The sequence below is a fragment of the Eriocheir sinensis genome, chromosome 44 (genome assembly GCF_024679095.1).
Source record: "Eriocheir sinensis breed Jianghai 21 chromosome 44, ASM2467909v1, whole genome shotgun sequence".
Classification (NCBI taxonomy): domain Eukaryota; kingdom Metazoa; phylum Arthropoda; class Malacostraca; order Decapoda; family Varunidae; genus Eriocheir; species Eriocheir sinensis.
In genome coordinates, this window is record NC_066552.1 from 12,210,766 (window position 1) to 12,238,529 (window position 27,764).

A 27,764-nucleotide genomic window follows, 5' to 3' on the forward strand; every position below is an offset into this window, starting at 1 on the left:
AAAGGTATAGCATGGCAAAATCAGATAATAAAGGTGTACATGAATTAAATTCCACACACACTTTATTTATGCCTAATATATGAACCTGCAATAGCAGTGTAGAAAGAATATCTGATAAGATATCTTATGACACACTACACAGGACTGCTCCTCCACACAACTGGGGATAGTGGATCAATTTAGATACATAAATGTAAATAATACTAAGGAGTATATTAAGTGAATAACTAAACAGCAGTTTATTTCTTGTCAGGTGGAAAATATCGAATTCCTGTCATTAAATCTCAAGTTCGAAGAGTCGGTAATATAAGATGCATCACCCTGAAATACCAAAAAGTTCCCCTAATAATTGTCCAATTACCCAACTTTAAGGCGTAATTTACCCAAAAGTGGAAGCCCTGGAATTATTGCGCCATGTGGCTCGCCTTCTCCTTCATGCCAAATATTATTTCTCTTTTACTTATCTGCCACATTTCTTACTAACTCTTCGTTTTTTTTTTTAAAGCCTTAACCACCTCTTTCTCTACATTTTCCTTCTCTTTCAGTTGCTTTTCAATTGCTTCTTTGAGGTTTACGTTAGCTTTTTCATTTTCAATTTTCCATGTCTTTATTTCACCAAACACTTCCTCTCTGACCCTCTGTTCCTCCCTGCTCACTATCACTTTCAGGTCTTCATTTTCCTTTCTTGCCACTCCTAGGCCTTCCTTCATTTTTTCATATTTTACCAACTTCTCTTTCAACTCTTCATTTTCTTGAATAATTTTTTTTTCCCTGTCCTCTAAATTGCGTACTCGTGACCGTAGATCCCTTTGTAGTTCCCTATTTTGCAAGTCCTCCTCGTCTCTGCTATTGACTATTCCAATCCACATGTCTAGTTTCTTTTCCATAAGCAGAACTCTTTTGTATATAGCCGATTCCTTACTCGCAAATCCAGAAAAACTATGATCGTATCTTTCCTCTCCACTGCTCCCTATATCTGTTCTTCGTTCCTTTCTTCATGCTCCATTTCCTCTTCTTTTTGGTGTTTTCCACTCCAAATCATCCTCCCTCCCACTCATCCTACAAACAGGTCAAAATAGGGGACGTGCCCAACATAGTAAACATCACCCAGGCCTGCAAAACACAACAACAGGTAGCCGATGAATCAACTGATCCCAGCACAGGGAGTGGGGGAGCAAGTATATATATATATATATATATATGCATATAAGCAGCTTGGCATTACTGTCATTACTGGGTAATGAGGGTATTCATATTGTCCTGTCACATAATTCAGGATATAATGCTAAGAGTAATATTTCCTGAACCAGGTATGAAGATTCATTTTCCTGTGAAATACTTTCAATAGCGTATATCTAATAGTAATAACAACTAATAATATTAATAATAATTTTCCATGCTAAGTTACATTCTAAAGCAATATCATATGAATTTTTAAAAGGCTGTTGCTTATATGGTAGACTAGAAGGCTAGTAGGCTTTGCGACGCTGGCCTAGGCGTCACTGTGTATAGTGTGGAGGCTCCAAGACGCTGACACAGGCGTTGCCGTACTGAAGAGATTAAAGTTGTGGAGTTTCCTTGCCTGTACCACCTTCACTTCCAACTCACAAGCGTGTGTGTGTGTGCATTTACTCACTTGTGTTTATGCTTGTTTTATAAAGGAGTGTGAATCGGTCTCATATTGTCATGTCTTGAGTGTCTGTGTGTGTTTATGTGTGAGTGTGTGTTCCTCACACTTTGTTTACTTACAGTATGGGCTGCAACAAGTTGGCGTTGGCGGCAGCATAAGTGCCTTTTCAGAACATACACCTCTAGAATACCGTCCGTTTTGGAACATGGGGGCATCTGTAAGTGTGTTAGGGGGAGGGCATGTTTTGTTTTGCTTGCTTGTCTTGTGGACTAGCTGGCTGGGTGCTGGCTAACTGACTGATTGAGTGAATGGTTAACCACTCACTAGACAGACGACTACAGTCTGTCCCAGTGAGTCAAAAACAGTCCTAACCTGATGGCAACAGCTTTGTTCCTCTACTTTTAACTGTTTTACTGTGTCAGCACAAAGCAGACAGCTGTCAGTATTCAGTAATCTTTATTCCATTGTAATGTGTTGATAAAAAAGTGCATTTGAGTGCATCATGGCTGAAAATTTTTTGAGACTGTGTCAAAACATAGTCTAAAGGAACAGAGAGTGTGCACGCACCAGAGCAGTCATGATGAAGCTGTTGTCTTATGGGCAGCATTGTATTTGACAGACTTACTGACATACAGTATACTTATAGTTTACTGGTTGGTTAGCTACTTCAGTGTCTGGCAGGCTGGCTTACTGGTTCACTGACTTGCTAGCTAATTAACAAGGTGGCGAGTGAACTGGGTGCTACCTGGCTGGCTGGTCAGTAACTGTCTATATTACTAATTACCTGGTTGTCTGGCTAGTTAATTACTTGTCTGTGTTTGCCTATTTGAGGAAATAACTCTCTCTCTCTCTCTCTCTCTCTCTCTCTCTCTCTGTCTCATGCGATTACTTACTGAAGAAAATAATCTGATTATCTGTCACCTACAGGCCTCCGGGTCAGTCTCTCGAAGATGATGTTGAAATGTACAGTGCATTATGGCAGTCACCTAATAACAGTGACTCACTGATATTGGGAGACTTTAATCTCCCTCATATTGACTGGGCAACATTGTTGGGTACAGAAAGTGAGTTGCATATAATGACTGAATATTTAGAGGATAACTACCTAAGTCAAATTGTTACTGAACCAACTTGACAAAATAACACTATACCTTGTTATAGCAACTCTAGAAAATCTAGTCAGTAATGTTATGGTAGGGGAACATCTCGGTTCTTACGATCATAAATTAGTGCATATCAACATTAGGTTTAATAGTGAAATTAAACATTCTGTTAATCCGTAGAGTACCATTGACACGTCTCACGTGCTAACCCCCTGGGTGCCAAGCATTTTTCACAAAATCCTTCCCCTGGTGCCAACCAAATTTGGATTTTTTTTTTGCGGAAAAGTGTTCAGAATGACTAGACAACACATAATTGATACATTTTACCACTCACCTCTTTAAAATTTCTATGATTTTGGGCGCCGGAAGTTTCCGATATTTGGAGTGTTACATCCTGTAGACTTACTCGCCCCAGGGAGCTCATCTTTCACCATCACCATATAAGAGGCACCTCTTGGCCTGAGAGGCAGCAGAGGGTTCGAAAACCCTCCTTGGTTGGGCATAATGCGAGTGGCGAGGCGTCGGCACCTCACTTTCCTCACCACTATCACTATATATATAATCTTTATTAAGGTCACAATCAGACTAAGTCACTCGCATCACTATCCATGAAGTCATTAGGGGCCTCATCAAGGGCACAAGCAAAGTTGGGCGTTCGCAAAATATGCTTTGTGCGGCGAGACATCCTCCCTGCACTGCGGTCAGGTCAAGAAAAGGACCCGTACCCTCGGGATCCCTAGAGGCTTGGTGGGGGGCTGAAGATCAGTGACTGGGAGGGGTAAAGGTGTGAAAAGTGTCCTGACAAAGTATGAAAAGCTTCTCAGTCAAAATAAGACCACGTCAATTTTTCTAAATTGCCGCCATAAATAAATGGCGTTGGCACACAGTGCGCCTACCCGCCGCTGTAGATACACGGCGCTGGCACCCTGGGGGTTAAAAGTGATTTACAATTATATACCGATGACGCGTCAGACGCGTTTGCGTCTGAAACTAAGTGAAAATGTCCGATAATCATAGTGAGGTCAGCTGGCAAGGGCCAGAACCAAATTGTATTTTCTCCATAGGTTTAGTTATTCCTATGATGCGTTTTCCTATGGCGCGGCTGTTGCTCAGAACCAATTACCCGCGCTATAAGCGACTCGACTGTATATATACCGTATATATATATATATATATATATATATATATATATATATATATATATATATATATATATATATATATATATATATATATATATATATATATAAACCTATACCAAGGCAGTCCTAACAAAAGTGCGGGACGGCAAGTTGTGGGCCACGAGCCAAGCTGGTGTGGTGTCATCTGCCATCCGGTATCATGAGACATCCCATCCTATTTTTGCATCGCGGAACCCAAAATTTACTATCATAGAGTGACTAAGTGAAGCATCTAAGTACAGGTAACTCGATTTATGTGAGTTTGGTTTACGCGTTTTTGAAATAACGCAGGGTCCAAAATCCAAATAAATGTTTAATTTACACGTTTTTTCACTTATACGCGATATTTTATGAAGTGGCCACCAGATGTCTCACGCAACTGGACTCACACGGCGCCGCGGCCACACAGCTGAGCTCAGTTCTTCCCGTGTGCCACATGAACAACAATACAGTACCCACACTGCCCTGCTACTCAACAATAGGGGTGGGCAGGTACTGGTACTACTCCCGCTTTACATAGTTTAGTCAGACCCCATTTGGAATATGCGGTTCAGTTTTGGTCTCCCCACCATGCAAAGGACAATGCTGAATTAGGTGTTCAACGTCGAACAACAAATATGATCCCTTCCTTGCGCAACAAACCTTATGAGGAAAGGCTCCCAACTCTTAACATGTTCTCTCTTGAGAAACATTGTCTCCGAAGAAAACTTATTGAATATTTTAAAATACTTCATGGCTTTACGAATGAGGACAAATCAAAATTGTTTATAATTGATCACACTTTGTGAATAAGAAATAATGGCACAAAACTTAAGTGTAAACAATTGAATTTAGACCACCAAATTTTTCTTCACCAACGTTGTAGTGCGAGAATGGAATAAGTTCCCACCTTCAGTGGTCCAGTGCAACATGATTGACTCCTTTAACCCGAGAACCGCGACGGACCTCAATTGAGGCTTGCCTGAGTAGAGGCGACAAGCCTCAATTGAGCACAATTTTTGAACGCGCACAGAAACTGCGCCAGTAGGTCTAGATGGCTGAAAATTGGACTGGATCATGTATTATATGGCATCACTCAGTAGGACTACCCACTATCACCCCACCCACCCCCAGCCGCAGCAGACCCCCTCACCCTACCCTCCCCAGCAGCTTCAGCAGCACCATGGACCCCAGCCAGAGAGGATGCAGTACTTCCCTCACCCCTCTCCATCCTCCCAGCTGGCCTCTACCCTCCCTCGCCTCCCCCTCACCTTTTCTCCACCTCCACACACACACACACACACACACACACACACACACACACACACACACACACACACACACACTCTCTCTCTCTCTCTCTCTCTCTCTCTCTCTCTCTCTCTCTCTCTCTCTCTCTCTCTCTCTCTCTCTCTCTCTCTCTCTCTCTCTCTCTCTCTCTCTCTCTCTCTCTCTCTCACACACACACACACACACACACACACACACTCTCTCTCTCTCTCTCTCAAGTAAACTTACAGTGGAGTACACAATATATGCATTTTGAGTAACAGATGAATGTCTATGAGCAAACGAATGAGAACACAGAGTTATTCAGACTACACTTAAGAAAGCAGATACATTTGGCAATTGTGCCCTTTTTTTTTTCAATGCCTTAAAGTGACACTTTTCCTTGTGTCACTACTTCAAAATCCTTTTTCGACATGTTCACTATGTGTTTAACTGCACCTCGGAGCAGCCACCTTCACCGGCTAGGTGGACACTCCCTTCCCTGTAGGCGCTGCTGCACTGAATTTGTTCCACAGGCTGACACTCTGAAGATGAAGGCCCACTAGTGCTGGCTGATGCAAGACCTTGACACCTTGACCTGCTAATGGCTGGAGAGTACCGTTCTTATATCTCTCATACAGTCTCATGGGGGAGGTTCAGCCTCGCCAGGTGTCGTACTCCTTGTACCTGTGCCGTGTGAAACACTACCAGTTCAGTGACATCCTGGGGTATCATGTCCTGTGGGGGCAAGTGAGAGTCTTTGTCTTTCTTGTTGGGTAGTGCGCTTGTGGTCCTGTTGGCGATCTGTGTGTGCTCCTGCTCCATTTAAGAGGTTTCTATTTTTCTTACAGACTCAGAGTTTTTCCAACTTCAATCTTTTATCTAGGAGAAGCTGTTTCTGTTCCCTGTATCATTTTATAATTAGTCTCAGCATCTGAGTCTCCTGCTTGAGTTGTACTAGACATTTAGCGAGCTCCTCTTTGTCAGAGGAGGTGATGAGATAGTGGACGATGTCTTCTTCTGCCTCTTCCACCAGTGTTTCTTGTTTGGCACGTTCTCACTGGTTTTCTCAGGCTAGGGTGATGGATGAGGTCACCTTATGAGTCATATGCATATATGTATGTGTGTATATGTGTATAAATGTATATATGTGCAAATTCTTGTGGAAATATGGAAGTACGTACATGTATATGTATACTTATACAAGTGACTGAAGAGTACTAAAACATACTATACATAATACAGGTTGAGAATCCTTTATTTGAATTTCCAAAATCTGAAAGTTTTTTGAATGCGTACATGACACGTCACAAATGGAAAATTCCACTAAGTGATGGGGAGGTTCCACCACGTACAGCTGTTGTGTGCTGCTCAGGGTTGCCAGGTCTGCGGTTTACCCGCCCAATTGGGTGGGTGAACCTACCTGCTTGTGCGTTGACACCTTGGGCGTAAAAACACCTGCCTGCCACCACCGCGGGTTTTGGGCAGCTTTTGGGATGGGATTGGGCAGGAACACAGTTCATGACCTGGTAACTCTGGTACTGCTATGTGTTAGTTCATTGTCAGCAGTCGTCACAGTAACACCTTCACTTGTTACTCATTGTGATTACCGTGTGTTGTGTGCTCTGTGGTGAAAATATTTTCTTGAAAATGCCAAAAGGGCCTGTATATTCTGAAATTTGAAAAAATCCGAAATCTGCAACACCTCTGGTGCTAGGAATTTCGGATGAGGGATTCACAACCGGTATTGCCAAAAAACTCATTTGATGTTGTCAGGGTTGAGTTAAGCCATGTGTGAATATACCATCTGCCAGGGAGCTTTGGCTCAGCAGATCATGCCAAATACTACCATAGTTTTTTTTGCCCAATGTAAATATATGCATATAATTGTGTGCTGTGGGCATACACCTTAATTCAGCTGTCTGGGAGCAGCAGAATTCACCATCTGGAAAACACTTACGGCATGCAGAGTTAGGGCAGTTATCCCTGGTGCAGGGGGTCACAGGCCTGTCCTGTGTAGAGTAGCTACAGATGCAGCAGCATCTGGCACCAGAGAAGCCCACCTTGCCAGCCCAGTTGATCTTTCTGTGTAATGAGATGTGGATGAGCTCAGGTCAGGTCATGCCAGGGGGGAGCAGCAGTTAATCCCTTGTGGAACACAGTCCAGCTGTGGAGGAGAGCGGAGCTCTTGGGAATCAATCCCTCTCGAGTGTAGGGGTGCAGCAACGAGGGGGAGGGGGGGGTCAGGGGGGGGCAGGGCTTGCCAGTAACCCTGCTGGCTGGTATACACCTTGCTGCACTTGTCACTGTGCACAGTCCACTGGGGCACTGCACACTTTTCACTACGCAGTACACATTTTAACGAAATTCATCATACCTTAAGTTTCTCTATGCTTTATCTTTTTCTTTGCTTCCAGACATCTTGTTTTAAAACCAATCTTTTTTCCCCCCCTTTTTTTTTTAATCTCATAGGAGGGTATTCACTTTACTACACCCTCATTACAGTCAAGTCGCGTATGACGTGGATTCGTAAGGCGCAGTTTCCTATGACGCGGTATGGTTTCAAAACTGTATGTTCAGATCACGCGGGTAAAACCATCTATGACGCAGTTCCCAGGTTCCCATTTCCCAGGTTGGATTTTTTTTCTGAGGGGGAAAATCTCATGGCGGTTGGGTTGTTTTTTGGGAGGATTTCTAATCCCCCCCCCTCCTTGATACTGAACACAATGACACTCTTCTTTTTCTCAACCGTGCCTCTTACCAGTGCCTCATTTTCTTTGATTACTTTCACCAGCTTCTCAGCCATCCTCTCCTCCAACTGCTCCTCCACAATCTCCTTAAAGCTCTGTACATTCCCACTCTGCACCATCTCTCCACCATTGTCAACTTTCTGTTCCAAATTCCTAACTCTTTGCTCCACTTCCACTTTTTCATCCTTTCGCTTCTTCTCCCACTTATTCTGCTCCTTATTCATCTTTTCCACTAAATCCACGCTTTCCTTTATACCCTCAGAGCATTTTATCAGCTGAATCTTAAGCTCCCCACTTTTGCTTCTAGATCACTTATCTTTCTCTTGTCCTCCTCTCTCTCCCTTCTCAACTCACTCACCATCTTCATCACCATTTCAAAATCACTCTCCAACCCTTTCACTCTTCTCTGCAATAATCTATTTTGTAACTCACTGTTCTTTTCCTCGAATCCCGAAAAATCAGCCACTAATTCTTGTTTACGAGATGGCGGCGTAAACAGCCCAATTTCGTTCTCGGTACGGTTCTCCATTTTCTCTTCCACAATCCACTAATACAACACTTTCTCCTCCTCCCTTCCTCCCAACCTCTTTCCGGGAACAGCACCAGTAATGTCCTCCCCCTCATGTCAGAGTTTATAGGTAAAATAGGCAAAACATTAAACAGCTAAAACGTTAAAAGTTAAAAAAAGTTAAAATCCCTCGGGGCTCCGTCCTCCCGCATCTTCCCAGCTCCAGCAGGGTAAAACAGGTAAAACGTTGAAAGTTAAAAAGCTAAAAAGCTAAAAGCTAAAAAACTAAAATCTTCCGGAGCTCCGTCTCTCCCGTCCACACAGGTCGGCAGCTGTGTGTGTGTGTGTGTGTGTGTGTGTGTGTGAGAGAGAGAGAAATTATTAGTATGTAATTTTTCCATTTTTCCACAGGAAGTGTTTGTGCCAACGAGTGATCATGTACGTGTTGTGAGAATGCTGGTTAAGCACCTTCACTTTTTTGCGAACAGTGGAAAGTCAGCTCAACCTTCACCCTTGGACTCCTTACGCAAGTAAGTGTATTTGTATTGCTTTAGTTTTAATTGCATAGTAAATATGCTCCACTAATAATCAATCATACTTAAAAGTCAACCCCCCAGTAAAAATTAATAACTTCTAGTAGATGTTGTATCTCTGGAGATATTAACCCCTAAACTTGGGCTTGAAATAATTGTTTTAATAATGTACCATTACACAAAGACATTACATAATTTTAGGACACAGTAAGGTGTCGGTTTAGTGCATGATAATTTTTCAAGAAAATCACTTGAAATAGATCTAATTTTGAATATGTACAGTAGACCCTCACCAATTCAACTCTCATAAATTTGTATTTCTGGATAATTGGCTATTTTTACAGTAGCTGAAATAATGAAAAAACAAGGAAAATTCTTAAATGCTGAATGACTAATAGTTGTCAAATTTGTAAAGCCAAATCTGTAATACAGTTCATGTACAATAATGGAAGACACTGTCAGATGGCTTCTTAAACTGTAGCCTCCAAACCTTGATTGGGGTTTTATTTCTACAAATGACATTCTTGTTACCATGCCTGTATGGAGCCCTCAGTGGGCTTCTATGGCTTCAGAAGGCAAGTATAAAAGCATTGAGATCAGCAACTTGCCGGAATGTTCTGGTGATATTTTCTCCCCTTTCTATCTGAATCTGCTGTTTAGCAAGGCTACAGATAGGGTGTTCAGGTATGTTGTTTTAGTTTGCCTCTCCAATAATCATCATCATCATCATTTCATCGACGCCTGCTCCTAGGAGCTCCCACCAGGGGATGGCCACGGCAGAAGAGCTTCCCGGGTATACTCAGGAGACTTATACCTTTATAGCTCCCACATTCCCCTCTCCTGCCCGTCCCCTTGTAAACTGGGACAATGATGGCTTTCGTTCAGTCTGCTGGCACCCCCCCCCTCCCATGCTACTTCACATATCTTGACCATCCATTTAACCCTCTCGCACACGATGACGCATTTCACGTCATCAAAGGTAAACGGTCCTGGCGCACGATGACGCGAAACGCGTCATAAAAGTAAAAAAAATTGATTAAAAATTAAGTTTTCGGTGGAAGTGCGTCAAATTTGGAGTGTCATTTGTTGGGATAAGTTTCTTAATGGTAACATATGGCAACCTTTCTAAGGAGCGTAAATGAGGAGCGTGGAGCGATTTTTAGTTGTTAGCCTACTCTGACGGGAGAAGAAAAAATACAGTTGTCTTGGTGTAACTCAGGAACTAATAGGTGTGTGAAGATTTTTAGGATACCATAAGAATCCTCACTAAATTCCACTTCAAAACATATATTCGGCTAAAAAAGTTGGTCCACAAAATTTCGAGATAGCAAGTGGGGAAGAGTTGGTACTCAGGATTTATTGTCTACAATACTCTATACGGAGACTTGAAACGAGTTTCTATTGTTTATATATATTTTTTCCTCTATTTTTATTTGCGCATGTTCTAGTATAAGTCTTTATGAAGCCATTGATACCAAATTTATTGGGGTACGTTATATCTGTGATGGTAAAATACGTACTGGAATATAGAGTTTCGCAGCGGCAAAAAAAGGCTGGTCGGGCCTGAGAGATGCATGGTGAGTGGAAGAGAAACTTATTGGAAACTTACTGTGCGCGAGAGGGTTAACACCACAATTATATATTTTTTCAAATCCACCAATATCATTGCATATTGTTTGTCTTTCACAGATTTTACTTGGTCCCACACAAGGTGGATATCGTACTGCAATTATTTGTTATAAAATTTTATTCTCTCACCTTTCTTTGACAAATTTAACACAAAAAGTTACACATATAAAAATGGAAACAAGGTAAATTCTACACCTGTGGAGTGTGCATCTCATGTGTGTGGGAGCTTCACATACACAGCTGTCTTGAACAGAGTGGAGTCTAAGGCTCTTCGTCTCAACAACTCTCCTCTTATGACAGTCTTTTGTCTCTTGAATTCTGCCGCAGTATTGCATCTCTTTCTATCTTCTATCAATATTTTCATGCTGACCATGCTAACTAAACTTGCTAACTGTATGCCTCTCCCTCTCCTGCAGCCCTGCTGCAAATGACTCTACCTCATCCGTATACTACTGTCCAAAACCAGCATTTTTATTCTTTCATCCCTTACACTGGTAAACTCTGGAACAGCCTTCCTTTGTCTGCATATCCTCCTGCCTATGACTTCACCTCTTTCAAGAGGAGAGTATCAAGACACCTCTCCTCCCAAATTTGACCTCTATTTTGGATACCCTTCTGTACTCCTTTTTATAGGGGCAGTGATTAACTGGCTTTTATTTTTTTCTGAATTATTTTTTGTTTCTTTTTTGCCATTGAGATGCTTCCTTTACTGTAAAAAACAAGTCAACATATCTCTGGGCCTTCCTATGCCTGCTCTAATCCTACCTCTGATTGATATGCTTTTGACATCAGCAAAAGAGATTTTGAACATATATATTTTGGCAATTTCTTTGATTCAGCCAAGCCAGTTTCCTTATGCTCACTTTAACACTCTCGCCTGTCGACACCTTGATGTTACTCCAGCCAAACCTCTTTGTGCAAGACTGGGATTGTTTCATTAGTTTCTCAAGAGGAAGGACTTGAAGAACATCAGCCTGAAGCTGCAGGGGTCGCAGCAGATTTCCTGATAGTAATGAAAACAGCCATTGAAAAGGATATACAATGAGCACCATCTTCAACATAGATGAAACGGGGCTTCAGAGGAAGAGTATGCCAGCGACAACTTACATCTCTCAGGAAAAGCAGGTTTGTGGTGGGAAGGTTGGCAAGCCATGGTACACAATCGTCTCTTGCATCAATGTTGCAGGCACCTGCAAAATGTCCCCCTTTCTTATTCATAAAATCAAGGAGCCACACTCCTTCAGGAATATAAAGGATATGAATGACTGAAGTTTAGTGACTGCAGCAGTCCAAGGCTTGGGCAACAGTGGGACTTGTCAAGTGGTTTGAAGAGGCTGGGTTCACACATAGCCGACTTATGTGTCCCAATCGGTCCCATTTCGTCCTGACCTAGAAAATTTTGAGGATGGGATCAATCGTGGCCGACAATACCCTGTCTCATGCCGTCTTTGGCCTGAATGTGTACCCACGGCGCCGGACCCCTGACTCACATCAACTGAAGTCTGGGTCAGGCGGGGATCTGCCTGCATCAGGCAGCGGTCCACCGCTGGCTATGTTGCACAAACAGTCCCACTTGACAGGCTCAAGCAGTGGCAGGACCCAGGCAGAACCCTGTCAGGTGTAATATGGACAGGGATGGACTGCCACCACCCCACAATGACAAAATGTGATTGAGGTCCAACATCACTACCTCATTGCGCTAGGGGGGCTGCTTGAGGCACTTGACGATGTCTCCTGCACAGTATCCTACATGGACGGTGGCAGTTGTTGGGCTGCCAGACTTGATGGACCATTTTTTTAGTGAGGCATGGTGCTTCTATAGGCGACCGAGGACAAGTGTGCTCTGGCTAGTTGGCTGGGCACTGGCACGACTCTGCTTGGCAGTGTTACCATGTGTGATGCAACGTTGCAGTTTACATCCTGCCTGATGCTGCCAGACGCCACCAGTTGGAGGCTCACCCCTGCGTGGCGGCGTGTGGCACCCTGATGATGACATGAATGATGGTGCATCAGTGATCTGTGTAGCAAACTAAGAAGGGTCTATGAGGGGGGCAGAAGAGGTGGAAGAGGCAGAGAGGCAATAACACTGAGAGACAATACTACCCCTTGCCTCATGTCTAAGTTATTGCGAACCCCTCATCACCCCATCCACATAAAGCATTTTCGTTGGTGGAGTAAAGTGAGGATCTTTAATAGTGTGGTTGCCTGAAAACCCAGAAGATACATTATTTTTCACTAAGTTATGTTATTAGTAATCCGTGGGTGGGTACCTGTCTATAATTATCGTGAATTAGGCGAGTCCGCTGTCATACACTGGGTGTATCAATCTCACCTTATACAAAATTTATCAAGAAAAATGGGGTGTTTAGCATCTCTATAAAAATCATACAAATGGGATGTTTTGAAACTTGTTGCACCACTGTAATCGAACATTGTGTGGGCCAGCTGAGCTCGGTAAAGTGGCAGCTGTCATCAGAGAAAATTTGCTTTTACTCTCAAGACCATAATATATCTTTTAATTCAAGTACTTCATTAAAGAAGTTTGGACTTGCAGGTTTTTCAGACAACCCTTCCTTATTAGTTTTCAAAACTGAGGATCTACTGTACGTTGGAAAATTGTGGATGTGCTCGTAATCTATATGTATTCACTTGACTCTTTACAACAGGAATTTGTGGAACCTGTACCGCAAAAGTGTTTACCAATTTCTGGTGCATACGTTCAAACATTGGCCACTTGACTCTTCATTTCGATTGGTGCTTGAGACCTGGCTCTCCTACATCCAGCCATGGAGGTACTGCGAATACTCTCCTTCCACCAGGTAAGTGCCCTGTGAAAGAGACAGGAGGACAAACAGACACAGATAACAGATAGACAGACAGATTGATCGATGGACAGACAGACGGATTGGTTGAAAGATGATAAGTGTTAATATTGTGACATTGTATGTAGCTTACAGCACACTGGAAGCTGATCTTCAGTTAAATAGCCTTTCTCTACTTTATTTCAACTCACTCCTCCTGTCTCCTCCTCCTCTTCCTCCAGAAGCCCCACAACCACTCAGACTACCAACACAACGGACAATGAAAGTCGTACAGTCGAAGGTAGATGGCAAGGATTTGTGGCAGAAAATCTACTCTTTTATTCGCTTCTCTTCCATCACCTTCTCCTCCGTTTGTTTCGCCTGGATCTTCATGCCCCAAGGAATGCACAGATACTGTTCCGTGTGACCAAGGTGAGTGTGTGTGTGTTGAGGGGGGAGGGGGGGGGGGATAATAATAATAATAATAATTTCCCTGGCACACATTTATGAAGCCTAAGGCCATGGTCACACAGGGAGTGAGAAACTTTAATACGTAATAACCAATGCAGGTGACCACACTGGCAGCGAGCAGGTAATGGCGAGAAAGCAGGTTGATAAGCGAGAAAGTGAGGAGAGTTGACGATTAACTTTTCTCGCGCGAGATCGTTAGGTCAGAAGGTGACATCACAGACATGCTTCCATATTATTTGCCGTAACTCAACTCATACACTAGATAGGGCATTTTGGTTACCGTTAGATGCAGCAGTAATTGGAGAACTCGAATATGTTTGTGAAAAGTCAATAAAACAAACTAAATAAGTAGTGACAAGTTGAAGTTAAAGAATCACTCTGTAATGTCTATAACACATTTTACATATAGCTACCATTTGCAGCGGCTATGAAATAAAGATTAAAATAAACAATTCCACCTTATAGAGAAAAGCCTCTTGAACACGATGGCATATACAGATTTTTCATAAAATGCCAAGTAAGTGAAGCATGAAACTCTTTATAAAAACTTTTCACCTCATTGATCCCTCGTGTGGGCCGATGGGATGGGTGCTATCAAGGTGCTAGGAGTGTGTAGTGTTGCTAGGCTATACTGCCACGGGGTCGTGTTGCCATGACAACCCTCGCCTCGCCTTGCTTTTTGTGTGGCCACAGAAACTCACCTTGCCGCTCTCGCTAGCTTTCTCGTTTTCTATGTGGCCGCGGCCTAATAATGTCACATCTCTTCCTTCTTACATTCAGTGTTGGTAGGTTCAGATTTTCAAGTCTCCATAATTTAATTTTAATATAACTATTTAGGCTAGGAGCCCATCATGTAGCAACCCTATGTATCTTCAATCTTTATTTGTAAGTTTCTTTAAATGTGGAGTTTAAACTAAACTAAAATAAATTAATAAAGTTGGACAAAAGTTATGTCCACATACAGAATAAGCAAGAGGCATGCAGCTAAGCCTTGTAACCAACAGCTCCTAAGCACAAATAAGGCATCACAACAGTCTAAACAGAATTACCAGGTCATCATGGTGCTAGTGGTCTCTGATCAACCCTTGCCTGGTACTCTTGTTGACTTCACAAGGGCACAAGCTTGGTAAATGGGATGACTGCTGTTTACACTCCATAAGCCTCAGGACTGGGAATTCAATGAATTTTCATGGTCATGCCCTTTATTAGTAATCACATTGAAGTCCATGTATTTCTAACTCATGCATCAGTGCATAGAGCATGACCACACTCATGTGAAGAGATCATGGGAGTGATGTAGTGCACCAGGCTTTCCTGTAACCTCACAGGGTTGAGTCAAGACAATGGCAATTCTAAATATATTATTATTATTATTATTATTATTATTATTTTTTTTTTTTTATTATTTTTTTTACGTTGCCTATTGCGCCGGTAGGCATCTTCCCGGTGGGGCCTGATGGTTGGCCCAAGGGTTCTTCCAGGTGGGGCCTGATGGTCGGCCCAGCCCGTTCTGGCGCAGGCGAGTGTTTATAGTGGCGCCATCTTGCATTGGCTCACGCTGCCCCCCGGAACTCGTTCTTGATTCGCTTGGACGGCTTCCTCTAGAGTCCGGGTTGATGGGTGGTCTTCAGGACAGCATGTGGGTAGTTTTAAGCCACTCGGCGGTGACTGAAAAATCCGAGTGGTAGCGTGAGGATTCGAACCCGCGTCGTCCATCATGCGGCGAATGTGGGTCCAGTACGCTATCACTTCGGCCACCGCCGAAATAATTGGCTTCTGTATAGTAGAGATGAATGATTAAACCTCAGTTTTGTTTGTAAACAAAATCTTTACCAAATTAACATATATGTAACACATGTAATAATCAATCAGTGGGAGCATATGCCGGGGGGCGCGTCGCCTCACCCACCCTACGACACCAAGCTCAGGGGTCCCATTGGGTGAGTCTCCATGCAGACCCCCTTCCCATACTGAATACCTCCTGGCAGGATGTATCGACTTTCTCAAGCCACAAACTCCGTGGGTGTCCCTTTGGCCTCCTCCACTCAGGATTTTCTCATACAGAGACTACCCGATGAGCAGGATCAGCTTCAGGGTAACGTGGTACGTGCCTGTATAGCCGGGGTTGGCGTTGATGGACTATGCAGGTAAAATATGTCGAATCAGTCTCACAGAGTAGTCAGCGGTTTGACACAGTCATTCCAGCGATATCCCATGATTCTGCCTAGACATTTATCACCAAAGGCATCAATCTGCCTCTCCTAAGACCCCATTTAGTGTCCATGTCTCACAACCATGGAGTAAGACAGGGAGCACAAGGGACTTGAAGATCCGAAACTTTGTCCTTCTGCACGGGTACCTTTTTCACGGGTATTGACAGCGCCATATACCGTATTTTGCAGCGTACAATGCGCTCCGGCGTATACCGCGCACCCTAAACTTTAAGATAACAATTTTGGAAAACTGAAAACTGGGTACTTTTACTGAAGGAGTTCCTAGAGGGAAGGGTTCATCAGGTCTGTACAGATAAATAGAAAATTGATATTGTTTGACAAGTTCCTAGAGGGATGAGTGCATCAGATCTGTAAAGATAAATAGAAAACTGACATATTGTTTGGCATCCTCAGAGATACTCTCTCATATGAAGCATGACAACAGAAGCTTAACTTTTCACATCTGTTCTGTCTATTCATGTCACTCTTCACTTCTCTAATCCAAATTGCTGTGCTACCCCAACATAGTTTCTGTTCTCTTGTGTGACACACCCCTCATTCATGACAAACTATCCTTTGTATACCATAATTGTTTTGTGTTTGACGCCAGAACTTTTATTAGAACATTGCTTTTAGAACAGATGGTCCCTGCAAATAACTAAATCACAGTTCATTCACCAGAGATCCTCAACATTTAAATATCCACAGGTTTTTTCACAACCGAATCTCAGTCGGTACATTCAAGAAATTGAATCAGCACTTGAAGATCCACATCTCATTCATCGTTCTCTCCTTGGGCCAACCTCTGCCCCCACTCTAAGTCACAAAAACTTTGGGACAGAAGGACTGGTGGGAGATGCTCGCTCGCTGGCTTCCCTTGCACGGAGCCACTGTGTTGAAATGGAGGGACTTAGCCACTCCTATCAGCCAATGTTTGGAGCAGCGAGTGTTTCCTTGGTGGGTATACCTTTTCTTTTTGGGTGTGTTTGTTTCTGGAGTCAAATCAGCTCATCTGTCTCATACAGCCATACATGGATATACATTTGTTTGAGAAATTTTGTTGTTATGATACTCAGTTCATTTGGTGTTTGTTAACTTTGGCTATTACAGTATCATGTAGGTGTTACTTATGATCACACATTATGTATAGTTACAGTCCACATTGTCCACTTGCAGAGGTAGCACCAGTGCACTCGTGTCTGCTTACATTTGTGCTCTAGTGTGCGATCTTTGTGTTTTCAGCACTATTATTATCATTATATTATTTATATACAGTAGGTATGCCTACTACACAATTATATGGGTGAATAAAGTATTAAGGGAGAGAAGGATTAGAGGAGGGGATTAAAGGGTTCAGTTCCCACATGTCACGCTGCCTCCCTGTGATTCTGCCGACCATGATGGTGTCACCACAACCACAGCAAACATTACCAAAGATGTTTGCTGATGATCCTTCACCGTTACCTGATATTAGTGAGAGGGGGCTTCAACAAGTGGATGAAGATAGTGGCAGTGTAGGCACCACAGGGATTCAAATAAGGAGGGTCAAGTGGTGGGGGAAAGGAGGCAACTCAGCTGATGAAACATACAGTCTTCATGACCACTTGTTGCCACACATTCCCAAAATCCAGATAGAGCCTAATATGTAAATCTATTATAAGTAAAGTCAGATCTTATCACCAGTTGGTGGCAATGTGGGAGTCCTGGCATGTGGTTTGAAATTAAATGTTAGAGTGATAGGGATTACATGTTGAAACAATGAAAAAGGGTACGTCAGAGCTTCAAAATATCATATAATGAATGGTTGGATGATATTGGTGTCCTGTACAAAATGACAGTAAAGTGAAGATTGGCTTCTAATCTTTGTGATAAATACCAACATATTTCTACAAATTTAGTCATTGAATATTTAGGTGTTGCTGTGAAACATAGATACATGAAAAAAGATTCCCCCCCCCCTCCCCCTTAAAAAAATGTATAAGTATTGGTATAACTTGGTTTTTAGCTATTTTATTGTATGTCTATAAATTTTGTTTTATTAATCAAAATCATAAATATCTCCACAGATTAACTCCCTGATGAAGCATGTGCGTTCTGCATATGAGGCTGTCTGCTCTGAGCAACAGCAGACACACCAGCAATCTGCCCTCTACACTGATGGAGTGGGGCATAAAGCAGGTGGATGGAGTAGCTTAATATGGTCATTATTTGAGTCGTCCATAACATCAGAAGAGGAATCAAGTGCAGAGGATATGAGGAAAACTATTGTTCACTTGGAAATGGCTCAGCGACATCTGTCTAGCATGTTTGGAGTGAGTTCATTTACCCACAGTGCTATGTCCTCTATTGTCGTTTTCTTGGAGACTCACTTAAATTTTTAGTTTATTTAATGTAAGTTGTTACTCATACTTGTGTGAAATTTTTTTTATTTTTTTACCATGTTTAAAGGTTTAATATTTGCATGGATACAACTTTTCTTTGGATTGAAATTTACAGTTAAACCTCACCATCAGTTGGTGTTAGGTAACAGACACACCCATGAATGATGGAAATCCATGAATATCTGCTGATAGATACTTATAGACTTAGAGCAACCTCTAATGTGGTTACTGCAAGTATGAAGGCGTGTTTGGAGGTGGCAGGGTGTCCGGTGAGCCGCAAATGCTTTAGCTGGCCCCAAAAGTGTTCAAGAAAACCCGTGGATACCCAAGTTTTCAACTTGATAATATCTATGGACTGCCCTGTGGATATTCAAATCCGTGAATGTTAAATTGTGGATGTTGAGGTTCGACTATTTCTCACTGGAACACCTCTGCCTTGGAGGATCAATTTTTACATGAGTTCCTTAAATTGCGACTTACAAGTCGACCTTGAGCCTGAAAACATCTCTCCAAAACTAGGGGTCAACTTATTCGTCAAGGATTAAATGCGAACGTTTACCACTGAGTGGCAAACAAGTGGAGCAGCACTGCTAAGAATTGCTGTACGCTGTATGTAACACAGATTAGTTTATGAATATTAAATGATCACAAAAGTTGTTTATATCAACACAAAGCCATAGGCTGTTTCCAACAGCTGATACACAGATTGTAAACACTGACTGGAACACCACTGGACCCAAGCGGCCAGTCAGACAACTACAATATGTGCCACTTCCAGGGGAATCCAAGGTCGCTCTCCAACTGCCTGGATGCTAGCCGAGTGCCTCCCCATGCTGCCCTCCCCGTCCGCCCAACTCATCATATCTCACATTCTAACAGTACACCCTTACCTTGTATGAAATGCAATATTAAAGAAAAGCAAGATGGATTGATGCCTGGCGGAGTGGAAATCCTCACTGTGTGATGGCTGCTCGCCGAATGCCCAACCAACCATCTTTGTTGATGATGTCACGGCAAGCTCACAAGCCCAGGTGCGGGCCTTTACATAAGCTGTCATCTGGTGCTCAAGAATTACCCCAGAGTAAGCAAGAATTATCTCAAATCTTGCAAAATTCTTGTGTTTCTTGATCTGGCAAGTCAGATTTTCAAGAAGTCCTTCCAATTCTTGGCAAGTATTGGTGGCAAGAATTGGGGGTCTGGCACAAGCTGTGGCGGGGCTGGTTTAGCCACTTTCTTGCTGGCGACACAGGTAAACACACCGAGCCGCACCTCCATAGGCCTATGGCGATGACCTTGGTTCCACCCACAGTGTTGTCAGGTTGGCATGTGGATAATGTGTGGGTATTGAATGGATGCCGTGAAGAGCATGAAGCCTACCAGTAGCTTTGGGGGCCTACTTATGCGGCAAGTATAGGCCTAACCCGTAATAATCTTCAGGTTGACTTGTACGCCAGGTCGACTTATATGCCGTAATTTGCAGTATATATATATATGTGTGTGTGTGTGTGTGTGTGTGTGTGTGTATATATATATATATATATATATATATATATATATATATATATATATATATATATATATATATATATATATATATATATATATATATATATATATATATATATATATATATATATATATATATATCCTATCATTGTGTGTGGGAAATGTGAGTTGTTCAGAAATTCAATATCATGGTAACTCTATCTCCATCTCTGTGCTCCAAAGCCCTGTTCCCTCACGGTAACTTCTCTCAGGGGGATGGTCATAACAAAAGAATCTCCAACTTTCTCTTCTTGCACTCCCTTACAGCACACTTAATCTTTTGCCCACCAACTCTGTCTCCAGTACTAGTCAACTAAATTGATCCATTTCACTGGACTCCCCCTAACACTTAATCCTGCCGTCATATACTGATATAAAAAAGTCAAACTCATTCATTTTCATTACCTAACTTTTCAAAGCTATCTTTAAAGAAAAAATGTTTTGCCCTCCTTCCAAATCAAGTGCATCCAACTTTTCCGGGCCATCTTAATGAAATAAGAAAATGTTTTACGCCATGAGTTCTGAACTGACATTGGCCACTTGAGGAGCTGAATTGAAGACAATAATGCTCCCTTGTCTTCATGTGCATGTGTGAGTACCTGCTTCATTGGCCTGCCACTCCTCATCAGCTGACAGAAGCAGGCAAAGATGGATTTAAAGATTGACATGGACAATAACATTTTGTGGCTACAGACAAATAGACCACTAATTTGCTGCTATACAGGATGCATGGGGGTGTGTCAGTGTGTGTAGTAACCTGTTACTCTGCGAGTCTCTGACTGACTTGTATCAACTAATGAGGAGTGGCAGATCAATGATATGGGTACTGAGGCATGCACAGTATTAGATATGCGACTTCGCCTTCTGGAGGCGTCTTATCGCCACAACCACTTATGGCAGCTAAAGTTTCGTTTAGTCGGCGCAACATCTGTGGTCATATGCCGGAGAGAGACAGAAGGGGAAGGAATTATAGGAGAAGGGAACAGATCCCAGGAGATGGGACACAACCCCCGATTAATACCTGGTACTCATTCACTGCTGGGTGGACAAGGGTGTAGGGTATCAGAAAAGCCGCCCAAATTTTTCCACTCTGCCCGGGAATCGAACCCGGGCTCTCTCGGTTGTGAGCCAAGTGTGCTAACCACTGCACCACGAAGCCCCTAACACTTATGGCAGAAAATGGGTGACAAAGTTAGGTGAAACATCAGCAGAGCGCCATGCATAAAATGTTTCAGGCACTGGTCAGGAGGTGGGAGTGTTGCCATCTAGAAGTACCTTTATTTTATCTCATGAGATGGGAGTGTTGCCATTTAGAGGGACCCTTATTTTAGCTAAACTTAGAAGACTGGAACATTCATATACATCTTCCCCAGCTTCTTCAATGTTTTTTTTTCTTTTTTGTACAAAGTATGAGAAAGTATAATTACTGAGGCTCACAACAAGACCAAAATCACCTCTTCAGAGTGATCAGTAATTGCTACAATTGGTGGAGTTAAAACTTCTTGACATGACTGGTTGCACACAGCCTCAGCTAAGTCACATATAACCCTTTTTTTTTTTTGCAAACACCTCTGATGTGAAAGGATTAAAATAGCTCTTAAACTGGTTTTGACCTTCCTCTGGCTACTAAAGCTGGCTCTTACTGACAGGAGCAGTACTTTGTTTTTTTGACCTTTATTTACCTTTAACCTGAGAACGTTGGCAGACCCTTTTCTGGGCTTTCACGAGTTGTGGCTGTGGTACGGTGGACCCTAAAAAGGGCTTACCATAAAACCCATAATTTGAGCTAATTGTAGGCGGTGGTGGCATAGAGCAACTCGCCATATGTGCCCTGGGTCATAGTGGTGGGTGAGTGATCTTGAGATGGGCTTTTTTGTCATAGGTAGTGCTATAAGGTCATGGCAGACTGAATTAGCTATCCACATAGTGATCACTTGTCAAATTCTCTAAAGTAGACAACAAGTGACTCTAGGCTAGATGCCACACATCACAAGACTTTATTTTGTAACAAACACCACCCAAAAAGAATGGAGTCTGAGTAAAAGTAAATATTTTTAACAGCTTTATGGTTATGAGATGAGTACTCTGATGTATGTTCCATGCTCTTTTCTTAGTCTCAAAATGCAGTGTAATTTTGTCGTTTCTCGGCCACTTCTTGGCTTTCACATAGCCGAAGCCCATGGGTTAAACTACTTCCTGTAAAAAATAAGAAAAAGTGAAGAGCATGCTATGTTGATTTGAATTCTGAGCATAAGTCATATATATTGCATTAATGAACATCTGCATTCACAGGTTCCAGTGCCCCTAGAACTAAGTTGTCATGATAATGTAGTGAATGGTAGTTATCAGCACCAACCTTCAGCACAACTGGAAAGAAGTCACAACCACACCAAGGACCCCACCTCTCCAGAACAGGTGCAGACCCCTAATGGACCTGTACTGACAGCATATGGTAAGAGCATTATCATTAATGTCACATTCTGTTCCTCCTTGCTTTTTCTTAATCCCCTAGGGCCTAAAGGATGAGTGGCCAGCAGGCGGAAATATTAGTGGGTTCCATAAAAGGATGAGTGTCCCGCCTTTTTCTTTTACTTCCCTTGTTGCCTCATGACCTTTGCTAATGTTCTACATCTGAAATACACTCTTTGAAATATGAACATGAATGGGAATACATTGATTCCTAATAATAATAATTTGAACACAAATTAATCTGAATATTGTATTGAAATGAAGTCAGTTATGAAAACTCCATCCCTGCCCTATAATACTATGATAATCAAAGAGTACGGTAATACTATGATAATCAAAGAGGAAAGGAAAGGAGGGAGGCAACAGGAAGACAGAGAAGGAAACAGGGAGGATGGGAGGAAGTTAATAAGAAAAGATGGAAAGAAGAAGGATGGATATATTTCATGTTTAATTGAGGAATGAATTAAACTAAGAAAAGTGGTCCTATATGTTTTAAGTTTGAGATTTGTTTTTCGAAAATTAAAATAGAATAATTTTTAAACAAGTATATGCAGTAGTCAGAATAACAAGTGAAGTAAGTGAACAACAAATTATAGTAGCAAAGTTTTTCTGTTCTCTCCTGTTACAGGTCGGCAGCAGTTACGGTGCGGTTTGCGTCGTCGTGACCTAAAGTATGAGGGAGACCCAGACCTGCGTCCCATCACCAGCTATGAGATTGTCTTTCTGGTGCGCTGGCTGTATACTGTGTCACTTCTCCTCAACACTAAGGTGAGAGAGGGAGGGAGAGAGAGCATTAATAGAATGAATAAAGAGGAAAGGGATGCAATCAGTCACTAGGAGAAGCAAAGTACAAGGAGCTTACAGAGGCCTACAAAGGGATGTAGAATTACATCAGAAAACAGTAGTCACAGATTGAAATAGAGTAATGGTGTTCAGGTATGGGAACGACAGAATTAGCAAAGATCACAGATACAGTATAGTATGTCAAAGGACAGAAAGGGACACAGAAGTCAGGGGAAGGATTGAAGGGCATTCAACAGTGTGGCAGTGACAAGTATTCATTCATGTGTGTGTATGGGACAACTAAGAGAGTATTAAGAAAAAGTGAAATGAGAGGAGAAGGTTAGCAGGAGGTATGTAATCAATCATTCCAATCTCACCTAACAGTATGGAGATAGAATGGCTGCAGCTTATCACCGCCAAGATGTGATTGGTTGGATTGCACGCCGTGTACTACAGAGTCCAGACACAATCTTTGAATACCATAAAGATGTGCAAGGTGCTCCCCCAGCTCATACAGAGCGACACCTACCCCCAAGAATCAGCCTACGGCTACAAGCCAGCAAGAGGGTGAGTACTGTCTCAGACTTTGGCATGCTACCTTCCATTTTTGGTGCCATTGGGTTATGATTCTGTGAGTGGCCAGAAGAGAGGTCAATTTCGGGTGGAGAGGTATTTTGATACTCCCCTTTTGAAAGAGGTTGTCATAGGCAGAAGAAAATACAGATGAAGGAAGGCTGTTAAAGAGTTTACCGTTGAAGGAATGAAAGAATGAAGATGCTGGTTAACTCTTGCATAAAGGATTTGGACAGCATAGGGATGAATGAGTTAGAGTTGAGAAAGTCACGTGCAGCAGGGCAGAGGGAGAGGGGAGGCATGCAGTTAGCAAGTTTAGAAGAACTTTCAGCATGAAAATATTGATTGAAGATAAAAAGAGAGACAACACTGCTGCAGACTTTAAGAGATAGAAGACTGGTAGTAAGAGGATGGGAGTTAATGAAATGAAGAATCTTCGACTACTCTGTCCAAAAGGGCTGTGTGTGGAGCCCCCCCACACAAGGTGCATACTCCATACAAGGGCAGACAAGACACACCATTTGCAAGGGGAAAAAAGTTGATGGAGACGATACAAAACACCCAACCTCAAGGAAGCTGATTTAGTAAGAGAGGAGATATGAGGTTTCCGTTTAAGATTTTGAGTAAAGAATAGACATAGAATGTTTATTGTAGAAAAAAGTGACAGCTGATTGTGTCAAGTTGAGAGGGGGAGAAATTGAGTTTTTGAGGCATTGCAGGATACCAGGTTCCTTCTACTGCAATTGGAAATGATAGTAAAGTCTGAAGCATTTTGCAGCCTCTAGCCTATAGAATCTTGTCATTTCTGTTGAGAGGGTTTTGTGTCGAAATATTTTGAATAATGCAGAGAAGAGTGATCGGCATATGAGTGGATAGGATAGTTTGTTTTGGAAAGATCATTAATGAATAAATAGAAAGAGAGAGGGAGATAGGGCAGAGCCCTGTGGGACACCACTGTTAATGGGTTTAGGAGAACAGTGGCTTTCTACCACAGCAGAGGTAGATGGACCAGAAAGGAAACTTGAGATAAGAGTAGAGAGGGATAGAATCCTAGGAGGGTAGTTTGGAAAGCAAAGATTTGTGCCAGACTCTGTCAAAAGCTTTTGAGATGTCCTAGACAACAGCAAAAGTTTCACCAAAGCAGCTGAGAGGATGAGCAAGAATCAGTTAGGAAAGCAAGAAGATCACCAATAGAATGCCCCTTGCAGAATACATATTGGGGATCAGATAGGTCAGAAGTTGATAGAAGCTTGAGAATTTTCTGGTTAAGGGTTGATTCAAAAGCTTTAGAAAGACAGAGAAGTAAAGTTATTGGATGGTCGTATTTGGGATTGGAATGATCACCTTTCTTAGGCTCTCAAGACTTAGGTTCTCAAGAGGGGAGTATTAAGACATTTCACCAACAGAACCTGATTTCCCTCTTGACTACTCATACTTTTATCTCTGCAAGAACAGCCTTTTACAGACTTTTATTTATTATTATTTTTTTATTTAGCTGCTTTAAGAAAATGTCAACATTCCCAATCAAAAACTTTATACATAGTTTCATTGGTCTCTATATTTATTAGCACAAATTCTGTGAAGTCACATGTTACCATGGCCATCAGTCATGTGATTAGGGCAATATTACTGAAAGGTGTTAATAGAAATTATATAGATTTATGTAAGGCAGAGGGTGAAGAGCTGGTTTTCAAGAGTAGCCTGTGTAGGCCTCTATATCATAGTATATTCTTATTTAACCCCCTCTCGCACCATAATTTTCGATAAGTTTTCTTTTCCGCGCTCATTTCAAACATCGGGTCTCGCCGGTCGAGGCAGTTTTTTTAGAGCGCCAAAATTTTTTGTTTCTCAGCTACTTTCTTCCCCCAAACCTGCATTTATCATTATTCATAATATATCAATGGCTTCCTTATTTGTTGTAGTTTTTCATGAATCAATAAAAAAATAATAATAGTAATTCATAGGACCGTTTATGGACATGGAATAAAGTGCGCATAAACAATTTTTCTACTTAGGTCATGTTCCCACCTCCATGACTAAAAACTTTGTGTGTCAACTTTTCAAGGTAGATGTATTTATAGTAGCAGAATTTTATCAGGATTCTTATGGTTCCTTCAAATCTCCAATCGGACAATTAGCACCATGAAATATTTGCAGAAAAGTAAAAATATTGAAAAAAGTCTTTCCTTCTGAATCTAAGTCTTTTTTGCTCTCATCACTTTCTCTCGCAAAGTGGGGAATGCTTTCTGTTTCACTCTCACCACTACTTTCACTGTCTGAGTAAAGGAGTGGTTAATGTTCCTTGGGTTTCAGGGGCCTCCGTGCCATTACGTATTTACGTCCTCATGTAATTCACAAAATATAATACGCTACTGCCTGTAAAGAGAACAGAATACAAGTTACACCCAATCAAATCACTGTATTGCACTACATAATACTATTATCACTGTTATGCAGTGGGCTGCATGGGCGCGCAGAAGCGTTTAAAGCCCACAGCAGTGAGACTTGCAGATTGACTGATGAGAGAGTGACTGGAAGCTGTCTTTGTTTTCTCAACCGCACTCAAATCTGTGCATGCAAAGAGTGTTGCCAATTAGTTAATTTCGGAGAGGGTGAGGAAACACCCTCAAACAAAAAATGACGCGACTGGAGTGAATATAACTATTTAAAAGTAATATTTTTGTTCAAATTGACACCAATGGCGTCACAGTACACTTTGCCCCTAAAAAAATTTACACGCTACTGGCATCACAGTGCGTGAGCAGGTTAAATATCTGTGAACTTGACCAGCCTTGCTTTGTATTTCCTTTTTTGTAGGACTAATGTATGATAATGACTTTTCCTGTTGTTCAGGTCCTTGGGTATGAGCTGGCCCTCTTCCTCCTGCTGCACTTTTTGGGCATGTGGGGTTTGGTGCTGCGACTGTTTATTGCCACTGCCGTTTGTATCTTCATACTTGGGTCCCTAATTCACGGCTACGCTCAAGCATACCACATCACTACTACAGCAGTTACTACTACTATTACCACCAGTGTTTCTTCCACCTCTGCCATTTCAGGGGAGAGTATGGTGTCATCTCCTGGACTTTAAGAAAATGCGCCAGCTAACCAGCTTCCTGTCATTAAGTAAATGTGCCTTCTGATCAGCTTCCTGCCATGAGTCATTTGTTGTGACAGGAATAGATAGTGTTGAGGGGAAAATGATAGAGAGTATCACAGTGGTCACAGCAGGGTTACATTGAGGGCCATTTTTTCCCCATAGTCAGTTAGCATATGGTTAGCAGTTCATTCTTGCTCTTGCCCAGCTGAGTCCCAGCCCATTAATATTGAGTATCTTCTGAACAAAGTCAGGAGAATATCCAGTGTACACTCATTCTGATTGTAAGATTGTTGTTTTTATGCATGCAAAGCAAGAGTTGTGTTTAATGGGAAAAGTACAGGAAATTGTGTGGCCAAAATTTTAGTTTGTTTTTAAGATCCTATATGTAGGAGAATAGTTGTCGCTTTTTCACGTACTATGGGGCCCCATATCAAGTGATATTAGGAGACTGAAAAAACGTAGCTTGTTCTGTAAACGCAAGTTTTGGGGCAAATTTGATACAGTAAAAAATAAAAACACTGAAACCTTTCATAAGTTACTTTTTTGCTCTATTTCTCCTGCTGTAAACAACTAAAACTTACATTTAAATGTACACCTGTCCCCCTGTATTTGCTGGTTTACTATTGTGGACTGACACATTCACAGATTTCCCCCCAAATGCACAAAGGCAGCCCCGAAGGAATTTTCTCGCTGCCGCTCCGAACATTCATGGTCCGCCCTTAGACATTGCTGTTCCTAAGGAAAGGGTGGTGTACACACGCATAAACCAACATAAAATATCATGAGTAGCACAGCCCCCTAATACTTCGCCCTACAACCTCCCATGTTCTTGTATGTATGTAGTGAA

At 42.1% G+C, this 27,764-nt stretch overlaps 1 protein-coding gene across 3 annotated transcripts in view; it reads left to right on the forward strand.

Moving 5' to 3' along the window:
* The window catches only part of LOC126980506 (sphingomyelin phosphodiesterase 4-like), a 36,462-nt gene extending 8,698 nt beyond the window's left edge, over nucleotides 1-27,764 (forward strand). Inside the window, exons 7-16 of one of the 3 annotated variants that reach the window (XM_050830476.1) lie at nucleotides 1,752-1,847; nucleotides 8,832-8,950; nucleotides 13,249-13,401; nucleotides 13,626-13,815; nucleotides 16,776-17,024; nucleotides 18,134-18,379; nucleotides 22,286-22,445; nucleotides 23,091-23,230; nucleotides 23,630-23,812; nucleotides 26,672-27,470. In XM_050830476.1, coding sequence (XP_050686433.1) covers nucleotides 1,752-1,847; nucleotides 8,832-8,950; nucleotides 13,249-13,401; nucleotides 13,626-13,815; nucleotides 16,776-17,024; nucleotides 18,134-18,379; nucleotides 22,286-22,445; nucleotides 23,091-23,230; nucleotides 23,630-23,812; nucleotides 26,672-26,908 — 1,773 coding nt within the window. In that variant the 3' untranslated portion in view covers nucleotides 26,909-27,470. Of the gene's footprint in view, nucleotides 1-1,751; nucleotides 1,848-8,831; nucleotides 8,951-9,014; nucleotides 11,708-13,248; nucleotides 13,402-13,625; nucleotides 13,816-16,775; nucleotides 17,025-18,133; nucleotides 18,380-22,285; nucleotides 22,446-23,090; nucleotides 23,231-23,629; nucleotides 23,813-26,671 lie in introns of those variants that run through there. The other 2 variants (XM_050830477.1, XM_050830478.1) reach the window with 2 other exon arrangements.